Raw genomic sequence first — 25,624 nt, 5'->3', positions numbered from 1 at the left:
GGTGGCTACGCTTTGGACAATGCCAGAGACACCTCTCTGTGGTAGCTGCGATGAGGCAAGGCACTGCTGTCTGGAGGGGGATAATTTGTCTGCACCAGTGTTTACAGACACAGCCATCTGGCACAGGCAGGCAGCTCAAAGTGCCTGGCTCTGTGTGGACTTCAGAGTATGTTGGAGCTGAGTGTGCTGATCCAGAAGGAGGGTTTCTTTCCTTGTTGCTGAAAAGAGCTTGCTCTGTTTTATGAGACTTAGGTATCAAACTGGGTCTTGAATGCAAATTGAAACTTTGCAATCAAATCCATGCTGAAGGGGTTTTTGAGGCTAAAACATCAGTAGCTGGATGCTGTCTCATCAGCTTCTCTCATCCTGTCTAATCCCTTTTCTTTCTCAGGCCAAAGAACTCTCCATCACCAGAGTGACACCCTGGATACGGTGATCCTGGTAAATCCTAATGTGGACAGCATCGTGTCTGAGGTAAGGACCAGGTGTGCCATCAAGTTCTCTCCACATCACTTCTCCTGCCCTTGCTTGACATAGAGGTCACGATCATCACACTTCGCACCTTCTGGAGAGTGCAAACCTGCTGCCAGTCTGCTGCAAGGTGTGGTAAAAAGGCCAGGTGTTCTGGTCTTGCCAGTAACCAGGATGTACACAATTACCCTGATGTGACATGGAGCCGTGTTGGGCAGATGGTAGCAGTGCCTTCCCTCTTCAATTAGCAACCTTCTTGTATGTAGAAAATGTAGGGTTTGGCTATTTGTGAGTAACGTGAGTTATTGCCTGCCCTTGGGGTTGGGATTCTGGGTGCTGGTGTGGAGTGTAGGTAACTTCTAATGGCAGCCCTCTGTCTCGTGGTAACAGGTCCGCTCACTTGTGTGTGATTCATCAGCCCACAAACTACTGATCCTCTGTGGTCAGAGCTCAGACCACGAAGGAGACTTGGTCCTGCAGACAGGGACTTTCACTTACCAGAAGTTTGCTGAGATACTTTTGGACCCAGAGGTGAGTGTGAGCTGTAATCCAGCACATTCTCTCCTGTTCAGAGTGCACAGTAGAGCAGTGCAGCCTGCACCCTCCTTCAGGTGGCAGATTTGCGGACAGATTGGTTTGAAATCCAGCAAAAAAATGCATACTATAAATAATTCATGTTATTGTCTTGGGTATCTTGCTTTAACTCTCTAGCTTAAGTCTTCCAAGGAGCAGGCATGGGTGATTCCTTTAAGTGTTCAGCTTGAAATAACTTTTCAGACTGGCTCTGCAGGGGGAAAACACTCGAAATTTCTTGAAGCAGGTCTTAACATAACTGTGGGCAGCTTCTAAAAACAGCCAAGAGAGGCCATCATCATCTAGAAAATATGGGTATTTCTCTTCATGTCACCAGTCAGTCCACCAAGCAAGTTCACAAGGTTAAGAATGTTCATTAGATGATAAGGGATTGAATAAATGCTGATTCAGTAACTACATGATGATGACATAACTACAGATGCCGCTATTTAATTGCAGAATTGCTGCATCATTCAGTTTGGAAGGGCACATGAGAGGTCTGTAGCCCAAGATCTGTATACAGCAGAGTAAGCACTGAATTTAGGCAAATTTGGTCAGGGATTTGTCCAGTGAGGCCTGGAAAACATTGTAGGGTATCTCTGAACCTCTGCTCCAATGCCGATAACCTCAGCTAGATATAAGTTAGCTTTTCAGAGAGGTTGGTTTACATTGTTGGTGCTCCCTGCAATACAGATACGATACTCTGGTTTTTGAGACGCTCTGTTTCCATGGATCATGTTGTTTAGAGTGTCTCTGTCTGACTGAATATATAATATATTGCTGCAGGAATGACTGGATGATACTTCAACAGTTGATACTATTATTGTTGTGATTACATCAGCAAATATGCTTCACTTATTCAAATGGACAGAAACTAGTCACTTAAGGGCTGCCAAGCAAAAGAATGTGTTCTTTTTCAGTGTAAAGAAGTATGCAAATCTCATTTTGGATGCTTAGGAAGTTGAGGCATTATACTTCTTTGGTTGATCTATGTTCAGCATAGCAGTAAGGAACCTGGGAAACTATATGGACCTTACTTCACTTACTCATCACGTGGCATGTCCCCAGCCCTGTGCATGTAGCAAAGATGGAGTCATGACTTTCAAAATAGGTGCCAGGAAAGCAAATTAATCTAAATAAAAAAGAAAGTCCTGTGTCACTAGAGCTACACAAAATACTCTATGGTGGTTGACTAGCCTAAGTGAGTGAGGCTAAGTTCAGCCAATGATGCTTAGCACTGAAAAGGTTTTCTCAGGGTTAGAATTCACAAATCACAAAAAATCACCCCCAACCTACTACTTTTGAGCCCAAGCCAGGGACTGATATCCCAGATTTACCAAGAGGTAAGGAAAGAGGACACAGTGGTTCCTGTTTTTATTTTCTTTCCTGAGATCTTGTAACAATACACACACAGCAGTCAGAAGCTGTAACAGCCCATCAACATTAACAAAAGAGGCTCTATGCATTGATTTTCCATGGGCTTTCAAACTATTTCATCTACCCCCAATGTTTCCCATTGGTAAAGTGCTCATGATATCTTCAGTATTTCTGCATTAACTAGCTGCCTTTTTTAAAGTGCTGTATAGGTCTCAAAGCTCTATTTGACGTTTATTTGTCTGTGCTTATCTCATTAGGTCACCCAAATTCTCAGCAACTCTGATTCAGAAACCAAGGCCTCTCTTACTGTGTCGTGCCTGGGAGAAGGAGCCTGGAGCAACCTTGGGCATCCTGGATTTCAGGACATAATTAATCTGAAACTGAATCCTGATCCTGTTCTACCGGAAATGGATGGGGTGTCTGAATTTGCAGAATATGTCTCTGAGACAGTTGATGTGCCATCTCCATTTGATCTTCTGGAGCCACCCACCTCAGGGGGTTTTCTGAAGCTTTCTAAGCCATGCTGCTACATATTCCCTGGGGGAAGAGGTGATTCTGCTCTCTTTGCTGTCAATGGGTTTAACATCCTTGTGGATGGTGGCTCTGAGAGGAAATCCTGCTTCTGGAAGCTGGTAAGGCACCTGGATAGGATTGACTCAATCCTGCTCACCCACATTGGTGCAGACAACCTGCCTGGCATCAATGGGCTGCTGCAGAGGAAAGTTGCTGAGCAAGAGGAGGAACAATCCCAGGGCTCTACCAATTATAGTGACTGGATGAAGAACCTAATCTCTCCTGAGCTAGGGGTGGTTTTTTTTAATGTTCCTGAAAAGCTGAAGATGCCTGAAGCCTCCATGAAAGTAAAGAGGAGCATTGAAGAAGCGTGTATGACACTGCAGTATCTCAACAGACTGGGCATTAAATCAGAGCCTCTCTACAGGGTGGTGAGCAGCACCATCGAGCCCATCACGCTCTTCCACAAAATGGGAGTGGGTAAGCTGGACATGTATATACTGAACCCTGTCAAGGACAGTAAAGAAATGCAGTTTCTAATGCAGAAATGGGCTGGCAATAGTAAAGCAAAGACTGGCATCATTCTTGCAAGTGGGAAAGAAGGTGAAATTTCTGTTCCCTATCTCACATCTATCACAGCCCTAGTGGTATGGCTACCAGCCAGCCCAACAGAGAAAATTGTGAGGGTTTTGTTTCCTGGAAATGCTCCTCAAAATAAGATACTGGAAGGTCTTGAGAAACTCAAGCACCTGGATTTTCTAAGGTACCCAGTGGCTACCCAGAAAGATATCACTTCTGGAATACCTCCACCTGTGCTGAAGCAGACCAAAATGAAACAAAGAACTGACAGCAAGGAGAGTCTTAAGTCTTCCCCCAAGCCATCTGTGACAAAGCAAGTCAAGAAGGAAGAAGCAGTTGAGGAGGGGATTAAGGAAGTAAAACCAGAAGTTGTAAAGGATGCTAAAATTGAGAAAAAGGTTAAAGAACACACAGAGAAAATTCCTGAGAAACCTGTTAAACATGAAAAGATAAAGACAGAAACAAGTGATGCTCTCAAAGCTGAGAAAAGAAAATTGGCTAAAGACAAGGTTGGAAAAAAGCATCTCAAAGAGAAAGTATCCAAATTAGAGGAGAAGAAAGACAAAGAAAAGAAAGAGATTAAGAAGGAGAAAAAGGACTTAAAAAAAGACGATGGAAAGAAAGATGAGAAAAAAGATTCAAAGAAAGATGATAAAAAGAAAGAAAACAAACCAGAGCTCAAAAAAATTTCTAAACCAGACTTGAAACCATTTACCCCAGAAGTAAGAAAAACATTGTACAAGGCAAAACTTCCAGGCAGACTCAAAACTGAGAAGATCAAAGTAAAACCTGAAAAAGAACCTGAAAAGGTTCCTGCTGACCTCAAGACATTACCAATGGAGACAGCACCTGTACAAGTGGATCTAGGAGAGACATCCATAGTGGAACAGAGGTTAGTCCTGTCTTCACCAGAAGATCTTACAAAGGACTTTGAGGAACTGAAGCATGAGGAGAGACAGTCTTTGCAGTTGACTCAAGAACTGTCTGATATGGAGGTCAGTGATAAGATTATGAGAGCATCTGAAGCAGAGGTAAAAGACTCTGTTGATATGACTGGTCAGAGTAACCTTGAAGTGGATCTGATTTTAAAAAGAAAGACGCCTGATCAGGGAGTAACTACTACTGATACAGAAAAAGAATCATCAACAGAGGAAATGGCAGTCCATCAGTGGGAGCTGAGGGGAGGTCCTGCTGAAAAAACAGAGGATGAAAGAAAAACAATAGATGAAAACCATGACATGAGATACTGGGAGGGAAAAGCTGAGCAGGGCAAGGACATTCAGATGTTTTCTGACAAAGAACACCTGCCATCACATACAGACCTGCTGGCAAAGGGTGCTCGGCCACCAGTGTTCAGAGAGGAAGAAAAGGAGGAAGAGGAGAAAATCTCTTTGGACAGAAAACAGAGGGAAGCAGAAACGTGTGGAAAGTATATTGATGGGACAGAGGCACAGGAAGAGGATGAGAAGGAAAAGAGAGAAGATGTGATAGAAAAGGCAGAACTAGAAGAAAAGGAAGAACAGCACATGAAAGCAGAGGACAAAGTGGAGAAGAACAGAGAATTCTGTGGGCTGAATCAGGATGATAGGGAAGACAAACTGTTTACCATTACAGAGAAGGAAAGAGAATTTAGTTTCATGGATGAGAAAACCAAGTTACTTGGAAAGGACATAACAAAGGAAGAGTCGTATCTGAGCAGCCTGCCAGTCCCACCAGGAGCTACAGCAGAACATGTTTCCTATATCCAAGATGAAACTATCCCTGGCTACTCAGAAACAGAACAGACCATTTCTGATGAAGAAATACACGATGAACAGGAAGAGAGGATCCCACACTTGAAGTATGATGTCAATGCCTATAACATTTCTGTTCCTGACCATCCAGGCTCTTTTGAAGCAGTACATGGAATACAGGCCATGCCTCCTGCTGATCTTTCAGCCAAGGGCTATGCTGGCCAGGAGTCTGAAATCCTGGCATATCCTACAAACATTGTGGCAGCACCTCTAGCTGAGGAGGAACACATATCTTCTGCGACCTCCATTACTGAATGCGACAAGCTTTCGTCTTTTGCAACGTCAGTAGCAGAGGATCAATCTGTTGCATCCATAACAGCACCACAAACAGAAGAGACTGGGAAAAGCTCTTTACTTTTGGACACAGGAAACAGCATGCCCTCCTCTCGGACTGAAGCGACCCAAGGTCTTGATTATGTTCCCTCTGCTGGCACAATTTCTCCCACATCATCCTTAGAGGAAGACAAATGCTTTAAATCTCCACCCCCTGAAGATTTCCATGCATTAGCAGAAGGAGAGAGGAAACTGGAAAGTCAAAAAAAGGACCTCCATGAGGAGGTAGAAGATGAAGAAGATGAAGAAGACGGGACTCCAAGTATTGAGATTCCTGAGAAACTCAGAGGGCATTACAATGCCCCCGTGTTTGCTCCTCAGGGATGCCCTGATAATGTGATAATCGGTGTTCCCACACAGGTGATGCCTTTATCCACTGAAGAAGCACCATTTTCCCAGGCTGACTCTGCAGAGGCTGAAGAACGATGCATGAGTCCCGATGACAGCACAGTCAAAATGGCCTCTCCCACTCCATCTGGCCCCACCAGTGCCGGGCACACACCCTTCCACCAGTCTCCAGTGGAGGAAAAGCTGGAAACAGTAGATTCAGATCTATTTGAAAAACAAACAGATGCCTCTGCCAAGAAACTGGAAGGCCAAAGTTCTGTTGCGGTGAAGGCAGCCAAGGGTGAACCTCTCAGAGAAGAGGAGGCATCTGTGGCTAAATGCAGACAGGAAAGAGAAGTGTCTGGACCTGGGCAGCACGAATTGGTTTTGAGCAGTGATGTTCCAGTGTCCCCCGAGGAGGAGGTACAGGAGGAACCAGTGAGGAGGGAGGAGCTGCCCTGGCTCTCTTACCACAAGCAGGACACAGTGGTGATCGGAGAGGACAAGGAGCGTGCCAGCACAAAACCAGAAACAGATCAAGGAACTAAAACCAAGACAGAAAGTTTAATTGGATTTCCAGAACACTTGTCCTTTGAGCCATTTGTAACCACGGGAACTTCTCTAGGAAATGTGAATCTTCCACAGTTCACAAGCCAAAGCAAATCTAAAAATGACAAATCTTTGCAATTTTCACCAGATGGCATCAAATCACCTTCTTTTACAGAAGAGAGGATTGATAAAGAAAAATCCTCAAATATTTCTAGGAGAGTTTTTACTGAAGAAGGAAAACTGCTGTATTTCACAGGAGACACCACAGAAAAGAAATCTTCTCATGTTTCCACTGAAGATATTTCCCCAGAAGAGACCAAATCCATTTCTCTTACTGAGAGTTCCAGCAGGAAAACCTCTTCAGATGTTTTTATTAAAGGAATTTCTCCAGAAGACATGAAAGCGCTTAGTTTCACAGAAGAGATATCTGCAAAAGAAAAAACTATGTCCAACTGCACTGACAAATTCTCTTCAGAGGGTGTGAAATCCATGAGTTTCACAGACCAGAGCCCAGCTACATATGAAAAATCACTGGATATTTCTGCCAAAGAACTGGAAGAAACATCAAAATATTTTCCTTGCCCAGAAAGTATTTCAGTTAAAGACATGTCACCCAGAGATTCTTCAACTGAAGAAATGTCTCCAGATGACAGCAGTTTATTTTCTGCATCAGAAAAGGGCCTGTTGAGGGGAAGAAATGCAGGCTTGGACTCTCAGGAAGTATCCCCAGATGCAAAGGGCTTACATTTTACAGAATCTAGCCCAAGTGAAGATAAAACATCTTCACACATTTCTACTGAAGGTGTAAAATCTTGCAGGTTCAAGGAAGCTCAAGAAAAAAAATCTCCAGAAATGGAAAAGTTTTGCATGAAAGATTTAAGTTCTGAGAAGAAAGTGTGGTTTCCAGAAGAGGTAGAAGAGGTCCCTCTTCTGGGAAGACGGCAGAAATATGACAAGGAGAGGGAGAGTACGTTCTTGGATGAAGTACCAGAATTTGAAACAAAATCCCTTCCTAAAATGGGAAAGGAAGGGAACCTGTCTCCTGCAGCACCTGGCAGCCAGACCTGGAGAGGACAAGAAAGGGAAGCATGGGGTTCTGCCTTTGGGTATCTTCAGGAAGGGAGAGACAGTGGGAGAGGAGGGCAATTACCCAGTGAGGAGGATGAGGTGCTTCACCATGCTGAAGACAAACCCATGCTACTGCAAGCAGAAACTGAATGTTTAAAGATGGAGTCATTTGATTACAAAGAAGACACACAGAAGAGTGCCAAACCTACATCAGAAACAAAGAAAGTGGATGTGATTCCTGCTGACATCACTGTCCCAGAAAGAACACAAAGAGAAGGTTCTCCTCTATCTCCTCAGTATGTCCCTGGTGAGGAAAATCAGGCCAAAGCTTTAACTGGAAACAAAAAAAGGCAAGAATTGTTGTTGACCTCTAAACAAGGTAGTTCCTGCTTAGATGATGAGGAAAAAGCTGTCCTAGATACCTATGCAAAGTCACTAGACCAAGTTCTGACAACATCTCCCCTGTCTGCAGTGGGAAAGGTGATTGAGGTACCACCAGGAGCAGAGAGGCCCTGCAAGTTAGAGCAGTGCAAGCCACCTTTGTGGGAGGATGTCCCATCAAAGACAGCTGAGAAGAAATCGGACATCAGTGATTTGTACCAGGAAACAGATTGCAAATACGAGTCAGATAGCAGGCAAGAGGATGACTGCAAATCCACTGAGGGTCTGTATGTCTCTAAAGGAAGAAAAGAGCAGGCAGCAGCAGCATCTACCCTGTTGCAATCTATGAGAGCAGCAGAATATATTGCAGAGTCCTCAGAAGGGAGTGCTGAGCTGTCAGGACAGTGTGCACACTCCCCTCCAGGACAAGGCCCGTGCCAAAAAAGCAGTGATGCTGTGGGCGGTGCTGGGGGTGTGGGTGCTACCATCCAAGAGGTATATCCTCCAGAGACCTATTCCAGGAGTTCCCCTGAGCCTTATTCCTATGAGGAAGGGGTCTACACACAGAGAGACGATGACAGTTCCACAAGACAAGAGCCGGAAGAAAGAGAACCGACTCCCTATCCTGATGAAAGAAGTTTCAAATATGCTGACATCTATGAGAAGATAATTGTGTCTGGAGTGGGACCTTCCCCCTTCACAGCCATGGGTGCACACAGCCCAGGTCACACTGACAAGGTGCCAGTGACAGCACTGAACTCTCAAAAAGGTCAAAATTTTCATGTGTCTGCAAAGGAAGAAGAGTCCTGCCTTTATACCTCTGCTGAGAAGGAATTGTCATCTCCAGCATCCCCTAAGGATAAAGGAGATTCAGTCTTTGACTATAGAGACATTCATGAAAGATATCTGCCCTTGTCTGAAACAGAGAGGCCTAGGACATCAGGAGGACAGGAAAAACTGAAGGTGTCTTCTGCTTTGCCAGGAGAACTGGACTCTGCACTGCACCCATTGTCTGTGAACACAGCATTTGCCTCTCCCACCGCCACAACTGACACCTCTTATCAAGGAAAATCATCCACCTATATTGATGCTGGTTGTCCAGATGAGAACATAATTTTGTCTAGCCAGGAGCAGGTATCTTTGTCCCTGAAATCTGAAGTCCCAAATCCCGAAGATACATACTATGAGAAAGCAGGTCGAGGGGAAGAAAGTGCAAGTGACTCAGAACTGGAAAAAGGTGCTAAGGAGAAGTCTGAAAAGGAGTCTAAACTGCACAGCCCTGCTGAAGCTGCAGGCACTGTCTATGCACACATCTCGGCCATCAGCAAGTTCCCTGTCTCAGACCCCTTCCTGCAGACCAAATGTCAGGAGCCCCTTTCTCCCAGCTCCACTGCCTCTTCTCCCTCTGGTCCAGGCTGGCAAGAGGAATATGAAAGTAGGACAACTTCATCAGCTGCTGGTGTGGAGACATATGTTGCTGGTTACAGAGACATGCCAGACATGGATAGAGATAAGCAAACTTCAGAAATGTGCCATGATTCCTCACAAAAGAAAGAGATTGCTGAAAAATCCATAAAGGATTCCCATTTCTGGGTAGCAGATTATCCAAGTGCAGCAGTGTCCTCTGAGTGCCAAGAGCAAGCCATATACCTGAAATCTGCTTCCAGCAAACAGACAGAGATATATGAACAGGGCCCGAGGGTAGAGAGCAGAGAGATGGAGAGCTCTTCTGGATTTGAAAGTTCCTTGCTAGGAAAGAGCGAAACAGCCAGCACAATCAGACATAAGCAAACCTCAGCAAGCTGTTTAGGGGATATTTCTCTTTCTTTAGAGTCTCCTTGTGCTTTGCTCTCAGACCAGGGAAACAAAGATGAGTACTTGGAGGTTTCTGAGAAAATCGGCAGTCTCGACTCATCTTTTCCTAAATTCTCACCACTGAGTCCATACGAAGAAGGCAAGGTGTTCTCCAAAGGTGTGGAGAAAGAGCCTGTGACCCAGCAGCTGAAAGATGACTCTTCCAGCCTGTCAGAAGAACCTTCATCTGAAGCCACCACTCCTGTGATAATGACTACAGCAGAAAGTTTCTATTCCCATATGCTTTCCACTCACACAGGTGCAGGAGTGGAAGTGGCTACTAGGAGTGCTTGGGATGTGCCTCCACAGGTCCCAGATAATGCTATGAAAATACATACAGCTGAAACCAAAGACTTTGTCTTTGCTGAAGAACATGGGTCTCTATTTCCCTGTGGCATGGGTGACCACACCTTGCCATGCAGAGAAGAGTGCCAGGGCTCAGAGCCCACACCATTCTCTGCAGAGCAAGAGCAGCAGCACTGTGGTAGCAGCCCAGAGCAGAAGGCACCATTTGCAGAACACCCGTTGCCACTCGCATCTCTCCCTGATGTGCTGACACCATTTCCTCATCATCAGCACGAAGATGAAACCACAGCCAATGGTCCAACAGAGGTGAGCACCAGTCTGTCAGCTTTCCAAAGTACATACCATGCAGCAGAGGCAAAAGATGAAAAAACATGTCCCGATTCTGACAGCAGTTTTTCTCCATGCACAGGCAACAAGGAGACAGAGAGGCAAAGCCGTCCTTCCTCTCTGATGTCCCCTGAAAACAGTTTCCAGCCATTTTTCCCAGATGTGCAAAGGGCTGAAAAAACAGAGGACTGTGGAGATGCTTCCCATGACATGGAGACCCAATTAGGAGGCAGTTCTGATGGTGGACAGAAATTTTCCTCATGTGAATACAAGCAGAGAAAGGGAGAACTCTCTCCCTCATTTATCAACCCAAGCCCCCATGAGCTCTCTGAAGACAGTGACCTCTCACAGGAGGAGGGTCACCCTTCAGTGCAAGGGAGACCACCCCACACTGGGAGCAGTCCCATGCAAAGTGCTACAGTGGAGGAAACCCCTCCAACATCTGTGAGTGATTCTGGAACCTCCCAGTCAGACTCCGATGTCCCACCTGAGACTGAAGAATGTCCATCCATCACAGCAGATGCCAACATGGACTCAGATGAAGATGCTGATTTCCTCCCAGTGGACAAAGCTGTGGGGAATGCTCATCATGCCAGTTCTAGGTCCAGCCATGATCCTCAGCCTTTTCCAATGGTAGATCCCCATCCCCACCCTCCACACCCTGATGTCTGCATGGTAGACCCTGATATGTTGTTAAATGAGCAAAGCATGAGCAGAACTGATAAAATTTCCAAGAAAGACATAAAAGAAAAGAACAAAGGTGTGAGGAAGCCTTTGAGCAAACCCAAATCTTCCTCACCTGCCCGGAAATTAGATGCGAAAGGGAAACGATCACCCACTCCTGTGAAACAGTCGTCTGACAAATCTCCAAAATCTGTCACTGCCAAAAAAGAAAGAGATGGAGGAGAAAAGCCCAAACCACGTAGTTCGCTGATGCCAGAGGATGAGTTATCCCGGAGTAGTCACAGCAACCCTGGCAAGAGCCTTGTTAATGGCATCAAAACAAATCCTGGTAAGAAATCCTTCCTGAAAAATGCATTATCTCTATAGGTCCAACACAGAGAAAAGCACTGGGTTAAACACAGCAGAACAGGAGCAGGTCTTCCCAGTCAGGCATGAAAAGTTATAAGCAGTGATAAGGCTGAAATGTACAAAAAGGTTGATATGAAAGAGCAATAGAATCCTAGGAGAAGCAGCGATGCACAGAGATGGCAGGAAGCCAGGATGGACCTTCTAGAAAGACTACTGTAAAGGATAGCATACAAAAACCATCATAATGGGGGAGGCTGTGTGTTTAAGTAGTAGGTTATTAACAAAAATTAGGACTAAATATTAATTGGGATGACAACTCTACCAAAGTTACTAATAGAGATTTTTGATTCCCTTCCCCAGAACAAAAGTTCCTGATCCTAAAGCTTTCCAATCCCTCCCCAAAAAATAGCAGAACTTCCTTTCCCTCCCAAGACCTGTGACAGCACTGGCCCAAAATGCACCCAGGTCACCTCTGAGCAGCGGAGCATGGATAAGTCTCAACTTCAATGCTGCAATGGAAAAGTCTTTCTGGAATCCAGGTCCTTCTGTGTTAATCTGAGTGTTTGTCCCTTGCAGAAGGGTTTTGATAGCCTCTTGTTTCCTTTTTTCCAAAGCTTCCAACAGTCCTAAGAGCAGTTTGTCTGTGCCTATGGGTCCACCCGTCTATGTGGACTTGGCCTACATCCCCAACCACTGCAGTGGGAAGAACACAGATCCAGAGTTCTTCAAGCGGGTTCGAGCATCTTATTATGTTGTGAGTGGAAATGATGCAGCCAACGGAGAGCCAAGCCGTGCAGTGCTGGATGCGCTCCTGGAAGGGAAGTCTCAGTGGGGAGAGAACCTGCAGGTAGGTCGTGGAAATGCAAAGGGATGTGTCATGCTTTTGATGTCACAAGTGGTCAGAAGAAGCAGATAAGTCCTCTTTTCCATATCCTCCTGAGGGGAGGAAGCATTGAGAGATCCTACACTCCTCCTTAGCTACTGCAGGATGAACCTATCCTCAGGCAAAATCGAGCACCAACACTAACTGAATTTTCATCAGTGTCCCACACCCAGTGGCATCTGTTGCTAGCCTGGCTTGCTGAAGATTTTTCTGACAGCAACTTACTAATAGAGCTTTTAAACAAGAATATTCTGTAACACAGTTCTCACTTGGGCAGGCTTGCAGGACACCCCAGGGGGCACTCCTGAAGACACGTACAGAAAGGTGTGTGTGTGTATGGTCTTCCAGATGAAGCAGCCTCGTATTTCGAGGTCCCTGAGTTGTACACTGGTCAATGGGTACATAGTGTCCATTAACACTGACACTGCCAGCATTGTTCCTTTTCACACTGAAGGATCTTTCTGAGGCCGTTTCTGGAGCTCCAGAGCACGATGCTCTCCCCTGCACTGCAGCCATTCTCAGCATTATTGCAGCCAGTTCAGAGCCCCATTGTGCTGGTACTCTCTAAAAAAAAGCTCTGCCTCAGAACCCGACATCTGAAAGACATTAAATAGAACAAGCAGTACCAAGGGTACAGCGTTCCAAAATTAACAAGAAATTTTAGTCTCAGCTCCTATGGGCATTGTTTGTCACTGCAATTGTTCTCAATCATCCCTGCTGCTTTCTTTTCCCAGGTGACATTGATCCCAACACACGATACTGAGGTAACACGAGAATGGTATCAACAGACCCATGAGAAACAGCAGGAGCTGAACATCATGGTACTGGCAAGCAGCAGCACTGTTGTGATGCAGGATGAATCTTTTCCAGCCTGTAAGATTGAATTCTAAATCTCCCACATTTTGTGTTCATCCATTGACTCTTCAATCACCGATGCAACATGAGAGACACCATCTAATCACAGTCCAGTTCTTCTCTGGTTTAGTCCTCTACATGGTTCCCATTTGTCAGGCAATCGGGTATCCATCCTGCTCAGCACTGGATGCCATGAGGAAGAAGTGCAGGGCTCTGTAATTTTCTGGACTGAGCTAAGAGTTTGTGCAAGAGCAGTTGCAGGCCAGGGGCACTTTCACCTTCCCTGCTTTATTCTGCTGCCTGTACAGTTTCTGTAGACTATCTTGGCTGCCTTGCTGCTGTGAGAGCTTGTTCTACTCTCTTCCTGGCTGCCTTGCCATTTAATCTGTAGCACCATGAACCTCACCTTTCTGGTGAGGGCTGAAGTGCTGCTGCTGCTGCTGCTGCATGCAGAGAGTGCACGGGAGGCAGGGGGCAGAGGCGAAATCTAACTTGCAAAGAAATTGCACCAGGGAGATGAGGGAAGACAAAACCCTCTGACTGTAATATGACAGTGAAGGTCATTCTTCCATCTCCCCTCCTGAGCATACAGGAGGTGTTCTGAGCAAGAGGACCTGTGCTCCAACTAGGCATGACCACCACGTGCCAGACTGGCAGATTTCTGTCCCAAGCGCTTTCCTGTGGCATCCTGCACCACCTGATTGCTGTGCTCAGGGAGCTGGGATGAAGGCCATGGCAGTGGGAGGGGAGGGTTCAGCACATTCCTAACTTGCTAACTTGAGCATTGCACACACAGCAGCCAGCTGAGTCCTGCCCAGCAGCTGTGTGGCAGGAGGAGGCACAGAGAGGCTGTAGCCTAAACAGTTACACAAAAAGAGCATCCAAACGCACAACTACAGCCCCCTTAACAGCAGAAGGGCTGAAAAAAACCTTGGCCACTGTTGGCCCAGGACGTACAAGAAACTTCCCTGTCCCTAAACCAAAGGCTCTGGAGGACTGTGGTGAGGCAGCTGAGGAGCATGCAGGCCATGCTGGGGGCTGGTGCCCAGCTAGTGTGGCTGTGGTGTGCCAGCTTGCATGCAGCAGCCATCTCCTCGCTGCCTGTGTGCCAGGGTCCAAGCCTTACAGTTGTGTTCAAGCTTTTTGTTGTCCCGCAAGTGTCCAGGATGTGGGGAATAGAACTTGTGGTGTGAGGGAAGAGAAGGCCCTTCCCAAAATACTCGGGGAAAAAGTAGTTTATCAAGTGTAGTCATTCTCAGTTCCTCCTCATGGTGGCAGGGATGTGTTGACAGCACAGGTGAGGTACTGCTCATCCCTGTGGTACCACCTTGCAGCTTGTTCCCTGGCCTATGCATCTGTGGGCATCTGTCCCTGCTCTCTGGATGTCCTGGCAGAAACACCAATTTGTGCCACGAGTGCAGTGTGGCTATTGAACAGCCACCCAGAACCTCCTTGGCACACAGACCTGTTTCAGTGTGGGAGACACGTTCTCCCAGCAAGGAGTGAGGTGTTCAGGTGCACGAAGCCTGCAGCATCCATGAGCCTTTGCCACATCCAAGAGAACTGACAGACGATCTTACCACAAAGACAGCCTTTCTGTAAGACAGAGAGAGTGGCAGCAGGCTGTGTTCTGGGGAAGAAGGAATGAGATGGAAAGCTGTGCTGCAGTGGTTGACAGCACAAAGTATTTCCATCTGCTGTGACACCCACTGTGCTTGGCCCCGAGCAGAGGGCTGACTCCACCATGGGCATCCCTGGGCCCTGTGTTGCACTTGCCTGGGACACTTCAGTCTCAGTGCTGGTTTTCTGGCAGGTGCCATGAAGAAAATGCTGCTTAGAAACCTGCTCCTAGCACTAAAATGGAGTTTCTAGGGAAATGGTCTATTTTGCATTTTAATTTATATATTTATTTTTTTTTAATGTTAAGCTGCATTTTGTGTTGATTTAATATTTTAATTTATACATGTTAACATGATACCATGTCCTTTTAGTGTCAGTTCAGAGGTTTCTCAGTACTAATACTAACATGCTGCAATTTAAACAAAACAAAAAGACCGTAGAGAACTTGTGGGCAACAAAAATGTTTCTGCAAGGCTATGTCTAAAACCCAGCAGCTGTAGGACAAGGCCTGAGGCCAGCAGCCTCCCCAAGGCACAGCCAGCTCTTTGGATATGGCCCTTGTTAGGAGAATGTGAGCTTACTCAGGGCTTTAGCAAATCCCTGCCCTGTGCTGTGTTCATTTGAACCATGAAATCACACCGTGTCTGCCAGCATAATAAATGTCATTCTCTGTACCCTGATGGGGTCAGCATTCATGAATGTTGGTTCTGGCAATTGCAGGCACTAAAACACCTGCACCTGCCCGTCCTGGGAATGCTGGGGGGCTTTGGCTGCAGTGCTTTGGAGAGACCCTGGCTCAGCTGCCGGATGCCAGACACCAGAGGCACAAGCATGGCCCTCACTGGCTCCTGGGCTCCCTCTGCGTAGCTAGATGTAAAAGCTAATGCACTAACTTTAGATAGACCCACACATGAATGTTTTCTCAATTTCAAACTTGAAGCAATTCTGACTAAGCAGCATTAATAGTGAGGCTTTGTGAGGTGCCTGCATCCTCTGGGCAGGAGTGTAGCCACGGGTGGATTCCAGGAGGAATTCCCTCCACGCTCTGCTCTTGCCCTCTGCAGCTCTGCTGCTTAGCTACCTTTATCCTACACCAGTTTACTTCCCTGTCCTCAAGGCTCTACATTATTTTCAGTTTTTGTCGCAGTCTGTCCTGCCTTGAGTTTCTCTCATGCCCTATCTCCCTCTCCCCTCCACCCTCTTCCATCTTAAAAAGAAAAACTACGGGAAAAAGACTTATGAAAATGCTGATTGGTAGAGTCTGACCCTGCTCAGGCCACAGGAGCCAGCAGGACCCACCCGGAGCCAGAGGTAATACAACACTAATAGAGAGAAACAGTTAAACTCTGCTTTTGCTTGTTTCTGCATGTGGGCAACAACGCGTACTCTTCCTGTATGTAATAGGTAAAAAATACTATTTTAAACCTATAATTAAAAAAGTGAACGTCTTAACTGTATTGAAATGGCATCTTGTGCTCCTAGCTTCTTCTATGCTAAATGTTTTAAGAAGAGAGCCCTAATTCTTTTCTTCAGCATCATATTTCTATTTGAATTTAGTTCCTTGAGTTCTGTCCTTTTGCCCATTTCCACGTGAAACACTCTGTAACTAACTGCTGTCAAGAGAGGAGCCCAACACATTAATAATAAAGCCACATTAACTGCAAACAAGAACATCTCCAGTGGTTTCCAACTGTTCTTTCAGTGAGCCCACGCTTGTAGGCAGGAGCACGCAGGTATGGCTGCCATGCCACCCTCCCATGCCTCCCAGCTCAGGCGAGCCCCAGCTTTTCCATCAACACCCCACCCTCACCAGCAGCTGCTGGACTTTCCTGGGACTCAAAGGGACATGCACACAAGGCCACAGAGCCAGTCTGGACAGCCAGCCCCTCATGCTTGGCCCCAGGAGGGTGACTAGTGTGTCCCTCCTGGGGAACATCAGGGACCCTTGTGAAGCTGGCTAAGGGCTGTGGGAGGGAAATCAGCTCCTGATAATCCAGAGAGGAGCCTGGTGTGGCCTGTCTGCCACGCAACACCACCACTCCTCACAGTTCCCGAATCATGCATTCCATTGTAGCCCCCTTCCTGTTCCTGCACTTTTTGGGAATGGCAACTCTGCCCAGTGCTGCTGGCTCTCTTTGAACTGGAAGGGTCTCTAGCGCTGTGGCAGGCAGCACACCTTGGGACCTGCACACCAGGGATTTCATGCTGCCTGACCCCACTGCAGCAGCTGGGCTTTTACACCTCTGCAGAACTCTGACCTGACCTCCAACAGGGGAATTCGCTGTCTTTCAGCTCTTTCAGCTACTTACCAGAAAACTAGGACAGCTGCTGCTCTGTGCTGCTGCTCTGTTCCTGAGCTGGAACACAGAAGAGGCTGATGCCCAGTTATTCTGTTCCTGCCTGCCTGTCCTCAGAAGGAAACAATGGCACAGGTGGATGTCAGGGAAAAAGAAAGCAGGTTCTGTGCTACAGTCCTCAGGAGAGAGGCCATCATTGCCACAGAGCACACCACAGCCTGTGCAGGGCCTGATGGAGAGCTCAGGACAGCTGCCAAACCTGCTGCTGATGGGAGGACCCATGAACTGTTCCCATAAACCAGGAACTATTTCCACACACAGCTACTTTTCAGGGAAATGAGCGTTGTCTCTGGCCATACTCCAGCTAATCAAGGTCCTGTGACTGCAATGCATTTCCCAAAGGTGTGCAGTGACAAGCATCGGGCTCTGTAGGGGTCACCTGAGAACCACATGCCCACCCCACAGGGCCCTGCTCCACACCCCTCTTGGCAAAGACACCCTGCAGCAGGTGCTGTTGGGTTCATCGTGCTAACCACCCTGCCCAGGCACTGTCCTCTACCAGAAGCATGCAGGTCCTGGCAGGAGCTGGTGGCTGGTGCTCAGTTGTGGCAGCCAGTGCTGGTGGCAGCGGGTGCCACAGGCCATTGCCCATGCAAAGGTGCAGAGTAAGGGCCGTGGGTAGTGTCTGAGGGGAAATCTGATGCTGCTCAGTCACCTGTGGTCCCTAAGCCAGTGCTGGGGCCAGGGGTGGCCATGGCCGAGGTCCCTGTGCAGATGTTGATGCAGGGAGAGCAGAGTGCAGGGCAGGCCCAGCCTGCTGGGAGCAGGGCTGGGGGTACCCTCCCACCCACTGCTGCACTCTGGGCAGCTGCATGACTGCTCTGGTTCCAGTGCAAGTAAATATGACCTTTCTTACGTGCCCAAACTGGCAGCTCAGGACTACTGGGCATGAGGAAAAGGACATGACACCCCAGCTGTGCTTGAAGTGAGAGGAAGGTGTGGACCAAGCGAAAGGAGCTGAAAACACCATCCCAGTGTCTTCATTCTACCACAAACCCCCCCTGAGACCTGGCACGCCAGGAGCCCCTCCCAGTATGACCAGTTCCCCCATGTAGGAAAATGTTCTTTTTCCCTGGCCTGGAGCCTGTGCATTTGCTCCAGGTGTGACTCTAGCTACAGCTGCTCTTCTGGGACAACAGAGCATGAGCAGGGCTTACTATTCCAGGCACCTGTAAGTTCTGGCACATACACACTGCTGCCTAGTCAACATCAGAGACAGAGAGACACTGGACCCACAGCATGGATTTACTGTGAACACACACTGTCACAACACAGCATAGAGATCTTTGGGCACAGCTTCACAAAAACACAGATCCTAGCTACAGATGGACACACAGATTTGTCCATAAATACAGGAGGAGTAGGAAGCACAGCCCTGGCCAGCACTCAGGATGCGGCAGGGACACCCGTATCAATCTTGCCCTCAGGCTTGTGCTCACGAGGCATTTACATAAATATACATTAAATAATTTTCATTTTATATATAATAAAGATTTCTCCTTATTGATTTCTAATAGTCCTGAATTATCAAAATAGCAGTTTCTTTTAATCCCTGTCACCAAGACTTCAGAGCTGTACCCTACCTGATCCTTGGGGATGAGAAAAAAAACCAACTTGTGTGAGTCCTCCCTGCACATCTCTCTCAGGCTGAATCCCCAGGCTCCTGCCTGCCCCAGCCCAGCAGGGAAACATCCAAGGCCAAGCCAAAGAGATGTTTCCTTGCAAGTGGCATTAAAACCTGATGCCCTCACTACCCTTCTTTTCCACACTCATTCAGAATGCTTTCTGCCTCTGCTAGTTTTCCTGCCATGGACTCTCTGGACCTGATTTTGGTGGCCAGCAGTGGGAATTGAGAGAGGAAGAAAGGAACAGAGAGGAGGTTTGTGGTTGTGATGGATCCGATTAATTTGGGCCCAGAACGACTTTTTTTGAAGGATGTGGGCCAAAAAGTCACAAGGGAGGATCTGTCCCCTTTGGAGACGTACCACCCTAAAAGCCTTGGCTGTACTAGTCCTCTAATGCTGCTGTCCCAGTGAGCACAAAGCCCTTGGAACACCAGTGCAGCACCATGTCCCTGCTCCATGGAGGTGCCATGCCAGTACCAAGATTGCATTGTTGTTCATTTAACGAGGCAAACATTCTTGCTGAATGGCAAAGAGCTGGCTTGTGGAGTGCAAAGCAGTCTCTTCCACACCACAGAGTCCTGTGGCCCTGGGACAAGGCTTCTTTGCTATGGACCACCAGCTGTGTAAGGTGCCATGCAGGAAGTTGGGCTGCTTTCAGGCTAGAAGTGCTTGCTGTCCAGTAAGCCACTAATTTTGCTGATCCTTCTGATACAGCAGCTGCAGTTCCTCCACATTCTTCTCAGGAGGCGGTGGCAGCACCTGGCACAGGTGACTAGAGAGAAGCTGGTCTGACAAAACACTGTCCCCCAGCAGCTCCTTGCCTGTATGCTCTGGGTCCAACACCTCTCCCAGCAGCTCCTCTTCACACGGCACCAGGATCTCCTTGGGCAGCCCAGACTGATCCAGGCCAGTCCTTCCCCTAACAGACCCCTCATCTGGCTTTGCTGTCTCCCCAGCCAGCCTCAGGTCAAACCCTTCACCACACTTTGAGTTTCCTATGTTACTTGGCTCTAATATTTCCTCAGATGATTTTTCTTCATCCAGCTCCCCCATGCTCTTCTCTTCTGGCAGCTCCTTCTTGCACAGCTCCAGGATCCTGCCTGGCTCTGGGCCCTTACTCCAGATGAGTGTCTCAGGGGCACTTGGCTCGGCTACTGACAGCTCAGACATGCCCCCCTGTGTGTCGAGCCCTCTGCCTGGAGCTTGACTCTCTTCCTGCTCAGGGGACCGGCTGGTCAGTTGCTCCTCACTTTTTGGGGGGCTGATAGAAAGTTTCTCAGTAAAGCTGAAACGAGCACAGTTGTCCACAGAAGTTGGGGAGGATGGGCCTGCACTGGAGACAGTACTGGAGGGGCCACTGCTGTCTGCAAAGAGGAAGAAAAATCTTAAAACATGTAGCTGGTATTTCCCCACCTGAACCGTCACAGCCCTGCAGCTCTACAACCAAGAGGTGAGGGCTGTCTGTGTGCCAAGTGACCTGTCAGGGACTCACAGCTGGTCTTGGGCATTTCTGGCAGCTCAGCTGATGAAAACCCAAGCACACAAAGCACAATTCCATCTTGTAATCCAGTGCTATGCTGGCATACAGCCAAGAGTGGATTCTGTTCTCACAGCGCAAAATGTGATGTTTGGCTTGAAAATGAATACAAATTTATTTCATTTCCTTGCTATTATGGAACAATCCCAGCTTCAGTTTGCTCATCCTGGTTCCTGACACACTGAGTATTGAGTGAGAGTCAACACTAGAGAAATAAATATTCTCTACTAAATGGTTATTCCTGCTTTATATTACACAATAAGCAAAACTACAGAAATGCCTAGATTGTATCTAATTCCAGTAAAGGAGGAGAATTAAACAACTGTTTTCAGCCAGACTGGTTTCCTGACCTTGCTGACTTCACAAACTTCCCTCCTTCCCCTTCACATTTGTCCCTGACAGAAAGGGGAGCACACTCACACCAAGGGGGCTTATCCGAACGCTGGCGCAATGGCAAGGACGATGATGACAGGATTTGCTGGGACATGAAGGGGTCTCCTGGTATCTGGCTGCCAATCATTGAATCAAACAAAGCTTCAAGAAAAAAAATACACAGATCAGTAATATTCCGACAGACAGAAAGGAATGGCTCATAGCCCAGCAGCCATGAGCAGGCGCTCCAGAAAGAGCTGAAAACCAGTGCCAATTCAGAGCCATGCCTGCCCACCAGCTCCTGGGAATCTGAGGCTAAGATTTCCAAAGCTGGAGCTTGTATCCTCATCACCATACCCATCAGCTACAGACAGACCTGACTGGTTATTTGTCAAGTAAATGGCCTAGGATGGCTCTAAGCAGGGTCCCACGGCTCGTTCCTGGGCTAGAACGCTCTGGGGCAGACTCCAGGGACTGCACCTATCTCCTGTCAGGCTGATCTGTCCCAGGAATGTAAAAGACCAAGAGTGCTCCTTGCCTTGCCAGAGACAAGGCCACCTGACCAGTACCTGCGGTGGACTGGACATGCGATTCGCTGCAACTCCTGCAAACGGCTGTCAGGAACTCGTTGACCTGCCGCAAAGAGAGGGAGTTGTGCAGAGTCTCCAGGGGATAAATGGTGGGAACCATGGAACAGCCTTCAAAACCTGGAAAGAGACCCAATCAGAAAATGAATAGAAGAAACAGCAGGGTAAATCCATGCAGGAACACTCATGGCTGAAGGAGCTGGGCACTCTGGGAATCAAACAACAGGCACACTCAGGCCTCAGGTCATCTCTTCTAGCCCAAGAAAATCACCACAAAGCAATCCCATGCAGTAACAGATCTGAAAGCAAGCACCTGGGTACACATGGAGGGGAGATGAGAAAAAATATTTGGCAGCTGCCACTTTAGCTGCTGAGCCTGGGACACTCAAAATACACAGCCATGACAGAGAACTTGGCACAGAGCTTGGCACAGTGCTCCCACTTATGGAAGCCAAACAGAATCAAAGTGGTGCCGACAGAATTTCCATTAAAGAGGTCCCACTGCTGGGGCCCCTCTGCCTGGCACAGCCCCCTCTCCACACAGCAGGGAGCACACGCTGTGGCAGCCACAAGGAGCCACAGAACCTCCCTGTCACAGCAGCCCCCGTGCAGCCCTGACAGGCTGTGTCCAAAGGAAGGGCTGGGTAATCATTTGAATTACTTGTCCCCTCAACTAGACTTCACTGCCAGCAAACCCAGAATGAGCAGAAATAGGCACCTCAGCATGTAACAGACACTTGCTCAGAGCTAAGCTGCATCCCAACCATTCAGAATAAATCTTTTGCTGCTCAAGCCAGCAGAGCATCACAGCAAAGTATCTTCCTCTTCATCTCAGCTTCCTGAAAATTCTTTGTGGAACCAAGCCAACATGAACTGTCAGAGAAGCAGAGAAGAAACAGATGAATCCCTGGGTATATGGAATGCTCTGCATCTCTCAAGTTTAATGGCCTCTCAACTACTCAAGGTTGGGCTTCCCATTCTGTGACACACCCCCTCCCCCAGTCTCCTCCAAGGACCTCAAAAAGACTCCGGAAAGGAACTGTGTTTATTTCTATAGGGAAGGAAAAATATTTTGAAATGCAAGTAAGAATTATTGATGCAATCTCTGGCAGGATGTCTGCTCAGCATGCTGATAGGATAAAACTGACTCCTGCAGCCTGGGAGCACCTCAGGAGAAGCCCCAGAGCACCTGTATGTGTAGTGCAGACAGACACCTCCAGGAAATGCTCTACTCCAATACCCTCACCCAAGCCAGTCCGGCAAGAGGCAAGGAGCATGAGCCATGAAGGTGTTCACTGCAATAAATAAATAACAGCTGGCAGAGATAAAGAATCCTCCAGAGAGCTCACGAGGTCACCTATGCCACAAAGGGCCTACAAACATAGTTCTAGACAGGAAGGATAACAAGCCCTCGGCTAGGATGAAGAAACATAAGAGACGGGAAAAAGACCACATTCTTCTGTCTGTTGCTGAGAAGTCCTGAGAGTGGAGGTGCTGAGCGAGGAGGAACGTATGTTCCTTATTTTCTCAGAGGCCTCCTGGGAGACAGAGCTAAAGGAAAAGGGTGAGGGCAAAACTTAATCATGGGAGATAGTTGTGGAGCAGCCCAGTTTGAAGCTAATGTCAGTTCACAACAGAATCTTATTTGATAGGGGCCAAAGTTGGCTCAGGTACTGGGGTCTCTAAAGAAAAAAGGAAGTTTAAACATAAGATAGGGCAAAGCAATGTTGTTTTAAGATACACTGGGGGCACCAACTGGGAACTAAGTGCTTGGGTTCCCCTCTAGCAAGATGAGGAAATCAAAGGTCCAACATTAAAAGAAACATTAGGCACTGACACAGAGCTGATGTATCCCCAAAGTGCCAGGTGCCTCCTAACGCAACTCTGCACAGTGCTGTGCCACTGCACCACTCTCGAGCACTCTCGAGAGTAAAATGGCCAAAGTTTCCTCCTTCAAGGTGGAGGAGTACTGGCTTCAAGGAATCCCTCTCATTTGTGTATGGGACCCCACTTCCCTGCACACCTCCACAGACCTGCTGAGGGGCCAACGGTGGCTCACAGCACCACAGCACAGCTCAGGCAGCAGCTACCACTACAGATCACAATCCCCACGTGTCTCCAGCCACTGATGCACCACACGCAGTTAGCAAAGAACCAACCCCTTTGAGAAGGGGCAAGAAAATGTGAGAGCACAGGAACCATCCCAGACTGACAGTTACCCTGTGCTGACAGTGCAGCTAATGCTAACGCTCCCCCAAACTCTGTCCTGGGGCCTGAAGGGCGGGAGTCTGTGATGCAGATAATGGCACAAGCAACTGGACAGAACTCCATCCATTTTGTACCAATATCCAACAGCAGCACACAAAGGAAGTTCTGTGTGCCAGCTCCTCTGGAGTGAAGAAGCACTTGTCCGGTCTCAGCACAAACAAAAGCACTCACCAGGCTCCTCTCTGACATCCATGATCAGTCCACCCCTATTTTCTTGGACAAACTCCAACATGCCACGTGTATATTATATATGAAGGGTTATGAGTCTAGACAGCATATGTGACTATCTAGTCATTTGCCCCAAACATCAGTGACCCACAGCTCAGAATTACTCTGGGCATTGTGTGTCTCTTCCATATTCTCATCTCCCTTTGAACTCAGTTAAGCTCCCAACATCCCCAGATACAGTGGTATGGAGCTTGGAAAAAAACCACTTCTGTCTGAAGTGTCTCAACTCGCTCCACTACAAACCTTCTTGCTCCTGGAACTACACGAAACTGTGGATCCCCACCCCTCAGACCACTATTACAAACATCCTTCCCAGATGTCTAATTTTGCAAATTTCTACCTTTTCCACAGTGTCTCAAGTGGTGGTGGTCAGATCAGAGCCCACTATTTTATACATAAGAGTTTGGGGCTGTTTGCCTTTGTAATTTAAGCTTATTTACATTGGACATCACTGCTAGTTTCCTACTCATCATCACTGGGCTGCTCTCTGTCCACAGCTGACTTTGGCTTCAGTAGCACTGTGATTCAATACCAACATGAACTTACTTCACACTATTCTTTTTCCCAGCTATGACCACACAAGTTCCCAGACATTCCTTCAGGGCTCCACTGTTGATCTTTCCAACTATGGGTGCCAACTGCATACTTTTGACTCACTGATTCTATCTTCTAATTCATGTTTCTTTTGTGTGGATAGAAGTAGAGTGGAAAGTCAAGAAAGGACAGAATAATGCAGTTTTCACAAGGAAGAAACCTGGGCTGTTAACTGTGTCTGCTCTAAGAGCCTCAGCAGGAATCCCAAACATCAATGAACTGTGGGCTTGCTGATGGACTGGGAAAACGGCATGAACTCAGTGGTGGAGATTTGATTTCCAGCTGGGAGGGCTGCTGTGCTGGCAAGAAGTTATGCCTGTGTTTGGCTGTGCTGGGGCAGGATGCACCTCCCAGCAGCCTGCTGTGTCCAAACACTGAGCTCATTTTTTCTCCCCCCACCCCGAGCTCGTGAACATGGCCAAGACTCAGCAGGGAAAAGCTCATCCCTGGGACTGGAGCAATCTGCTGTGATCCAGAATCTCCTCCCTTGAAGCAGTTCTGCTCCTCTTTAGCATTTGTTTTCCAGGAGACCAAGGAATTGTCCTAATTACATGTGAAAAGCAACTAACTGTCTCCAAAGCGCCTGCTTGACAGAAAGGGCCTAATCAAGAGAAAACAGACTGTGTAAGAAAAATTCTCATCTTCCAGACTCTGAAAATGCTCCATCCTGCTGCTTCACTACGTGGAAGGCTGCACTGCCCGTTCCACCTGTGGGTCTGAATGGAAAAGGGGGTCCATGCATCACACCACACAGCTCAGCAAGCCACATGCTCCCAGCAGCTCCTGTGGCACAGGTAAACCTCAGCAGCCAGCCCCAGCTCGCTGCCTCCTTCAGGGAGCAGCAATCTTTCTGCCTGTGTGAGAAGCACCAAGGCCTCCAAGCACCAGACTGCCCATCTGTGGTGGAGGCTGAAAAACACCAGAGAAACAGCAGCGAGCTTTGATTTATAGCATCTGCATTCAATGCTGAAGTTGCCTACCTCTTCCCACCAGAGACAGGATACACTGAGAGGCCCTATCAGGCAGTACAGATGCCATGCAGTGCAGCCACACAGAAGCTCAGCTCTACCCTGTCTTAACTCAGTCTCTCTAGATACAACACACCCACAAGCACTCACTTCCCCAAAATTTCCACAGCAAGTTCACTCAGCTTGTGACCAGCTGCAGCACCTCTTCAATCTCTTTTTCCTGTACTCTCACTACTCACTTGGGTTC

General features: G+C 47.6%; 2 protein-coding genes across 17 annotated transcripts in view; one reads left to right on the top strand and one right to left on the bottom strand.

Annotated features, from left to right (window-relative positions):
- The window catches only part of MAP1A (microtubule associated protein 1A), a 53,180-nt gene extending 36,668 nt beyond the window's left edge, over positions 1–16,512 (top strand). For all 4 annotated transcript variants that reach the window (XM_015638805.2, XM_015638806.2, XM_015638807.1 and 1 more), the window contains 5 exons: positions 392–474; positions 862–1,002; positions 2,679–11,463; positions 12,098–12,330; positions 13,101–16,512. In XM_015638805.2, the coding sequence (XP_015494291.1) occupies positions 392–474; positions 862–1,002; positions 2,679–11,463; positions 12,098–12,330; positions 13,101–13,256 (9,398 nt within the window). In that variant the 3' untranslated portion in view covers positions 13,257–16,512. The remainder of the gene's footprint in view (positions 1–391; positions 475–861; positions 1,003–2,678; positions 11,464–12,097; positions 12,331–13,100) is intronic.
- Positions 16,513–18,422: 1,910 nt separating this feature from the next.
- The window catches only part of PPIP5K1 (diphosphoinositol pentakisphosphate kinase 1), a 43,694-nt gene continuing 36,492 nt past the window's right edge, over positions 18,423–25,624 (bottom strand). For 10 of the 13 annotated variants that reach the window (XM_015638814.2, XM_015638818.2, XM_015638813.2 and 7 more), the window contains 3 exons: positions 21,302–21,439; positions 20,781–20,894; positions 18,423–20,187 (listed from right to left, as the gene is read on the bottom strand). In XM_015638814.2, the coding sequence (XP_015494300.1) occupies positions 19,511–20,187; positions 20,781–20,894; positions 21,302–21,439 (929 nt within the window). In that variant the 3' untranslated portion in view covers positions 18,423–19,510. The remainder of the gene's footprint in view (positions 20,188–20,780; positions 20,895–21,301; positions 21,440–25,624) is intronic. The other 3 variants (XM_015638809.2, XM_015638810.3, XM_015638812.1) reach the window with 1 other exon arrangement.

Source organism: Parus major, chromosome 10, assembly GCF_001522545.3.
Source record: "Parus major isolate Abel chromosome 10, Parus_major1.1, whole genome shotgun sequence".
Classification (NCBI taxonomy): Eukaryota; Metazoa; Chordata; class Aves; order Passeriformes; family Paridae; genus Parus; species Parus major.
Note: the sequence above shows the minus strand (reverse complement) of the source record. Positions and strands in the feature narration are given on the sequence as shown.